The 7,707-nt window shown below is 48.3% G+C and overlaps 1 gene segment (V, D, J or C); it reads right to left on the reverse strand.

The window, feature by feature from the left end:
• Positions 1 to 4,470: 4,470 nt before the first annotated feature.
• LOC116863493 lies at positions 4,471 to 7,566 on the reverse strand (the record flags this gene model as incomplete). The annotated part of the segment is given in 2 exon segments: positions 4,471 to 4,622; positions 7,282 to 7,566. Coding segments are annotated over 2 exon segments (437 nt in total), but the record flags the coding sequence as incomplete, so codon positions are not given.
• Positions 7,567 to 7,707: the final 141 nt, after the last annotated feature.

The raw sequence follows: 7,707 nt of genomic DNA on the forward strand, positions 1-7,707 counted from the left end.
GAATTAGTTTATTTTGGAAGAGGAGGTCCCTTTGTGGCTGGGGCAGCGAGAATACAGAAATAAGAAAATGGATTAAGTATAAAGCCTCATGAGGCTTAAAATAAGAGCTCCTGCAGGGGTGTTTGGGCTAGAGTGGTAAGTATTGTGGTGATCTGAAACTCTTGTCCCATAAATTGTGTGCCTGCTGAATCTGCGTGGGTCCAATACTAACAATAATACTATGTCTTTTCTGAGATTGTCTGCTGGTGGGCTCCACCCAATCTTACAGTCTGATGTGTCTGACATGTCTGGTTTAGGACGAATAGCTCTGTCACACAGTTAATTGATGTGCCATGGACAGATCTACCCGGGCCTGTACTATGCTGGGAACTACTTGTTGAACAGTGAATAGGTTGTTCTTGAGAAGGGCCAAGTCTTGCTGAAGAACCGGGAAGTCTGTGCTATGAGTCTTCATCTGGACTTGCCAGAGTGTCCACAACATCCTTCCTGGACACAGATGCATGTACCACCAAATGATAGGAGAGGTCATAGGGCCCACATGATAGGGCCACTTGCATGGAGACCTAAACCTGACACAGAGTCCCTCCTGGCTCTGCATCCACTCTACACTAGTGTAAGGGCCTACTTAGCCAGAGCGAGCCATTTTGTTGTTTATGCAGTAAACTTAGATTGAACCTGCCCTTTCCCCCAAGAGGAAAGCGTTTAGAAACAGGACTGGTGAAATACAGCCGGCTAGTGAAATATGGCCAAATAGCCCCAATAATGGTGCGCAGATACCAGGACATGTCAGGCTGAGCAGAGATAACGGAGCCCAGATACAAGGATGTGTTCGGCCAGGTGGAGACGTCCAAACAAGTGAAAGCGCACGTATTACCCGCCAAGAAGTGTGAGCCCCCGCCTTTTGGGCACCAGACAAAGGCGCCAATTCTAGCCAAGGTCATAGGCTGAATTAGATGACTATCGTAGGGTAGAATATAATTCAATTGGCCACCTGTGTGTGGCCAGGCTCAACCACATGGCCTTTACTCTATAAAAGTTAGTCTGTGAGGCTGGGAGGGGTCGCCTCTTTGCAAGAGATGACCCTGGCCGGTCAGTTTGATTCTCGATGCTTGTCGCGAAATAAAGCTTTGCTTGACCTTTGCTTTGTATCAGTCTTGTCCTTTTGTCCACAGACCCTTTCACTAGTGACTTCAAAATTAGCTGATAAATGGAATGGTGTAGTTTATCCAAGTGTGGAATGTTTTGTCTCAACACTCAACACTCAACAAGATACTGTGCTTCAAGCTCTGTGGTTGGAGGTACAAGATGTAAGCACTTGTCCTTTACCTCAGAGATGATGTGCCTGCATTCCTCAGATATCTAGACCCCCGGCATAGCCACCAGGTTGGGGGGCCGCATGAAGTTTTGTAGGGTTTGCATCCTACTGTTGGAGGACATGTATTTTTTTTTTAAGATTTTATTTATTTATTTGACAGACAGAGATCACAAGTAGGCAGAAACACAGGCAGAAAGAGAGAGAGGAGGAAGCAGGCTCCCCCGGAGCAGAAAGCCCGATGAGGGGCTCGATCCCAGAACCCTGGTATCATGACCTGAGCCGAAGGCAGAGGCCTTAACCCACTGAGCCACCCAGGCGCCCCTGGAGCACATGTATTTTTGCAAGTTAGTGAAGTACTCAATATTTCTCGCTCATCGTGTGCAATTAACAAGATATAATTGATAGAGTATGGCCTAGCGGGATGATCTGGGGATGTTTATACAGTGCACTGTAGCAGAGAGCAGGGAGATAACAAAGCCCTCAGCCACAACTGAGGATATTACCTGCTCTTCACTGCCAGTGAAAGCGAAGCCCACCAGAGGACTGCATTACATCATATGCCATGCCCCCTGCTGGTAGACTTTGTAGTTGGCCCAGCATGGGGTAAGTACTTTCAAAACCTCCACAAGGCCAGAAGAGGGAAAATTAACACGCACAGCAAAGAATGGGGCCTGGTGGGAGGATTCTTTTGACAAATTTAATTTTTGAGTACTTAAGCAATAGGAATGCCCCATAATTTGCAAATCTTCTTCCTCTTAGATCTGAAGTGTTTCTGCCTTTCAGAGTCTAATAACAGAGTCTCTGGGTGTGTGGCATGAACACACTGGATCCATTGAAAGCAGCAAGATGGTGACTCCATCATAGTTCTTGGCCTTCTGCTCCTCTGGGTTCCAGGTGAGATTATTTGGACAAAGCAGGTCAAGGTAAGGGTATGATTATCCATCCTGATTTTCTTTCTTCATTGGGAATCTTTCCACAGATGAATTTGGCTTATTTTAAAAATAAGTAGTATTCTCTGTCCTACCTAACTAGATACTGGTGACTTCCATGTACATATCCTGAGACTCTGCTGATGTTTCCTGTGTGGTTTCAGCCTCCCATGGAGAGAATGTGCTGACCTAGTCTCCTGCCATCCTGTCCATGGCTCCAAAACAAGGAGTCACCATCACCTGCCGGGCCAGTCAGAACATTAACAAGTGGTTAGCCTGGTATCAGCAGGAGCCAGGGAGAGCCCCTAAGCTCCTCATCTATGAAGCATCCAAGTTGGAAACTGGGGTCCCATCTTGGTTCAGCGGCTTGGATGTGACAGACTTCACTTTACCATCAGCAGCCTAGAGTCTGAAGATGCTGGGACCTACTAATGCCAACAGTATAATAGCTACCCACCCACAGTGTCACAGGTCAGAGCATAAACCACCAGGGAAGCAGATATGAGGGGCTGGGCTGCTCCCGCTGCTCCTCTGATGCCTGCACCTGCTCAAACAGTTTCTCAGAGGCAGATGCAATTTGGAGGTCACGGGGCCTTTGAGAGAAGGGCAAGGAGGATCCTCGACCCCCTGACTGACTCCCTTTCCTCCAGATCATTACACCTGAGGAGTGTGGGTGATGGCATTGTCGGTTTTATACAGAAAAAGAGAAACCACTCTAGGTATTCCAAGCAGCAATTTCTTCCTATAGGGAAGTAATGTCTGAACATCACTCTTTGAAAGGCCTGGGGATATAATAAGGAAAATAAATACTAGAAACATTGATTCTTCGGTGAGTCCTTGTAAGTCAGAGAATTTATACCGCTGGAGATACAGGCTGCCTAACCACGTGGTCCTCAGGCCTGTCTAGGAAGGCCAGGGATGGAGGTGCTGGTGTTCTAGCTGCCGCAGACCCTCCCTAGGTGATTCTCTGGTCCCCCACTTACCACTCACCTGCCTGCAGGTGCTGATGGAAGGCACTGAATCCTCCTCTTCTGACCTCCACGAGGTGCCTCATGAGCAACTCTGTAGAGAACTGTAGAGGAAAGGGGGCTCTGTGATATGTGCTTCCAGAAGTGATGGTGGTGATGGGGAGCTGACAGAAGACAGCCTGTGATGGTCACTGTTTTTACATCTAAGAAGTTGGCCAGTTAGGGGAAGGCCCCAGAACATGTTTGAATATACCTCTAGCTATCATCATTAGGTCATAACAAGGAGATTTTCTTAAGTGACTGAGGGAAGAGAAGAACGAGGAAATTGTGTCATGTATATAGAAATAACTAGACAATGATGGACTTTGGTGATTAAAAAAAAAACTAAATGTGGATGAAGCACGTTTTTCTTAATATAAAAATATCTTGTTGCTTAAAATTCTCTATACACCAGAGCATCACCAACAACCCTGAAAGCTTGTGCCAAATGCTAAATAGCTGTCTCCACCTTATACCTACTCACAAGGCTCTCCATTTTAACAAGATAGCAGGAGAGCTGTTTAAGATAAGATGCTCTGTTGTAGAGCATTTTTACTTCCTCTAAAGTAGTCTTTCTTTAATTTTCTATTTTCATTTAAGACATTTCTATTGAAAGCCACCTGTTGAATTAAAGCCACCGGTCAAAAACGCCTCCAATCAAGGAACCTGCCTCGGTGTGGATAAGCCCAGGATTCTCCGTCAGCTCCGTCCTAGAAAGCAATGTCCTGTCTTCCTGAAGCCCTCCCAGGCAGAGCAGTCACTCCTGCTCAGAGTGGAGAACCCCCTGTGCCCAACTTCACGTTCACCCTGCCTCTGACATTGACATGTGGTGTACGGGCACCATATAAAACCCAGAAGACAAACCCGTGTGAATCCCAGCTCACAGGGCAAGAGCACATCCTCTATCACCTCAACACTTTCTCATGAACTAATTCTTCATCTTCTACAAAATGCTCTCCCAAGTGGCTCCCAGAGACTTTGCTCAGACAGAAGCAGGCTGAGCCACATGTGACTTATCATCGCCTAAACAATCATTCTAGTTGTTTGTCATCTGTCAGGGGGAGGACCAGGCAAGAGTAGGCGGCCCAGGAGAGTGGCCGGCAGGCAGTACCACCAGGTACCACCACGACTGTGGAGTCTGCCGGCTCTGCCTTTGTCCTCCATGGGGATTTGCATCAAAATCCCACCCCTATTGCCTCCACCCCAGGCCTGATGCTGCTCACTGGGTCTTTTCCACGGACAGGGTCTGAGCAGCCTTGAGAGGGCGAGAGGCAGCCTGATGGTGCCAGATCCTCAGGCTCCTGCTCTTATGGTCCAGGTGAGAGAATGTTCCCAAGTTGAGAGTTCTCTCAGGGGTGACCCTCATGCTTCCTGAGAAGAGTGGTATTGGGAGGGGAAAGGAAATGAGTGTCACCAACCGCAAAAGCTTGCTTAGGGCCTGGCCTCAGCTTGGGAGGCCCACTTTGGCCCTAACAGGAATTCAGCACCTCTGCATCAGCCCAGTGTGCCGCTGATGGCAGTTTCCAGTGGGCACATGACACTCTTCCATGATCCTGCAACCCTGGCCGTTCCCCAGGAGAGAGTCTCCATCAGCTGCAGGGCCAGTGAGAGGCCCCTCCACACGGCCAGGAAGCACTGCTTAGCCTGCACCAGCATGGACTGAAGGCCCTCATTTACCTCCCTTCCACCTGAGTTAATGGGGTGCCCACCCATTCAGACGCAGCCGCTCTAGGGCAGACTTGACTCATACCATCCGCAGCCTACAAGCTAATGACAATATGGCTGACTTCGGTCTTGCAATATCAGGATGTACTGTCATAGTGACAGGACCCCACATCAGCCCTCTCTCTGGGTCTCCTGCTAGTCATGACAGCCCCAATCTGGCCCTCTCCACTCACGTCCCTACCTCGCTTCCCATTGCCTCCAACAGCCACCCCCACACAGAAACTCCTCTCTGCTGGCATTCCTATTTCCTGACTTTGCCATTCAAATTTTAATCCAGAGAAAACGTCTCACGAAGGAAAAAACACTAGATCTTGGTCTATCCTTGTGCTGGAACCAATGCACATTATTCTTTTCCCAACATATTTTTAAAATTAAAAAAAAAAAAGACTTCTAGTACAAAACCAGGAGCAAAGAGCAAGCTCTTTTTCTCACTAGAAAATGTTTTAAATTTGGAAAGAACAGCAAAGCAGATTATACAAGGGAGGCAAACAAAAAATATGGAAGACAGGAGAGATAAAGGACTCACCACCTGAACACTTTCTCCCCCAACGCTCCCCACCAAACCACTGAATTGCGCAGTAGCGCACCTCTCTTCTGAAAGCGCCCTGAGCTAAAGTGTTTCCCCTGCAGCCTGCGCACTGAGCATCTATCGCCCCCTTCAGCCACTTCTAGACTTCTAGACCTGCCTAAAAGTGGAAGAACAATGTTTATTTGAAATCAAGATACGTAGACTAACCCACTCTAGGATCATTTCTTATTGCCAACACCAGCCCCAAAGTCTCTCCTGGTTTCTGGAATATTTTAGCTCCCGCCTCCTAGAGCCTCTCACAGCCTGTCACAATTCCTGGTGGTTTCAGTGTATTCAGTATATGACCTTCCATTACCTGCTCTCTCAGTTGTTTGTCTGACCCTCCTCCAATTGTCTCTTCCCCACCCAATCTTGATCAGTCACTCTCATGGCCATGACTTAGGTGCGCCATCAGAAAATTATGACAAGTTCTCCATCATTAAAATGTGGAGTACCTCAGGGATGCCTGGGTGGCTCAGTCAATTGAGCCTCTGCCTTCAGCACAGGCCATGCTCCTGGGTTCCTGGACCTGAATGCCCAAGGGATGGCTTTAAAGAAGAAGGTGACAAGTGGTGAAAAAAGATGCTGAGGCACAGTATCCCATGATCCTAAAGTGACAGGGTTAAAACGAGGGAGGGAATCAGAGTGGCTACATGGCTCAGTCTGTTGAGCGTCTGACTCTTGGTTTCTGCTCAGGTCATGATCTCAGGCATGTGAGATGGAAGGGCATCAGGTCCCCACTCAACAGGGTGTCTGCCTGAAAATCTCACCATATCCCGCGGCCCCTCCCCACCAGCAATAAATAGATAGATAAAATCTTTAAAAAAAATAGAATGAGAGAATAGCCTTTGTGAGAATGAGTAAGCCTGGGAGAAATGGAGAAGAGAGAGAAGGGAGGTAGGAAAGGAGCTGGAGCAGAAATGAATGTCCAGGACATTGACCAGGAAGGCTGGGAAACAGGGCCCATGGAAACAAAAGCGAGAAGGACACTACCTTCCACGTGGGAGATTATGAATAGGAGAGCTCAAAGGTTTCATCCTGGGAAGGTTCAGAGTGGGAGGGTGAACGAGGGTGAAGAAAAGACAATAAGGAAATAAAAGAGAAATGTCGCAGAGTCCAAGAGGAGCAGGAAGGGAGAACTGATCTGCCAGATGGAAAGTTCACAGCCCATTGTCAGAGGCTAATGACAGACCTTCCTGGCTCACTTCTGCTGTGGGACCCTGGGAAACACGCAGCTTCCTGGGGCACAAAAACTCCCGGCAGCATCCCTAAGACATCTTCACAGCATTTGTCTTCACTAACCTCCCACAAAAAGGGATACAGGAGGGATGCCTGGGTGGCTCAGTCGATTAAATGGCTGCCTTCAGCTCAGGTCATGATCCCAGCATCCTGGGATCGAGTCCCGCATCAGGCTCCCTGCTCAGTGGGGAGCCTGCTTCTCCTTCTGCCTCCTGATCCCCCTGCTTGTGCTCTCTCTCTCTGGCAAATTAATAAATAAAATCTTTTTTTAAAAAAGGGTGAGGGATGCAGGAAAAGTCCAAAACCTTCATTTTCTGCTGGCCCTTACAAGCCCTGCAAGGAATAAGTCAGGAGAAGTGACTTCTCAGGCAGTTAGGGGAACACACATGTTCAGGGCTGACCAAAGAGGAAGCAGCTACTGCAGCAAAGCCTCCCTGACCCCTTGCCCAGGGGAGCAGGTTTGTGTTCGAGGCTGAAGAACTGTGGGTGGATAGCTACCATACTGCTGACAGTAATAGTGCCCCACATCTTCGACCTGGAGGTTGCTGATGCTGAGGGTGAAGTCTGTTCTAGACCCACTGCCACTGAACCTGTCTGGAATGCCCGTGGCCCTGTTTGATGCACCATAGATGAGGAGCCTGGGAGACTGCCCAGGTGTCTGCTGGTACCAGGTTATGTCGTTGCTAACACTCTGACTGGCTCTGTAGTTCATGGTGACCCGCTGACCTGGAGATCCAGCCAGGGAGCCCGGAGTCTGAGTCATCGTGATGTCCCCATGGGCACCTGCAATCAGAAAAATGGTGATACAGACACACTTTATCCCATCACGCTGAAATATGTCATTGCAAATGTGCTTCCTAATGGTACCACATGGCAATACATCATTGGGTCTATTTTGGAAATATCAGTGTTTCTCAGTATATA

Source organism: Lontra canadensis, unplaced genomic scaffold (assembly GCF_010015895.1).
Source record: "Lontra canadensis isolate GAN:19392208 unplaced genomic scaffold, GSC_riverotter_1.0 scaffold1353, whole genome shotgun sequence".
Classification (NCBI taxonomy): Eukaryota; Metazoa; Chordata; class Mammalia; order Carnivora; family Mustelidae; genus Lontra; species Lontra canadensis.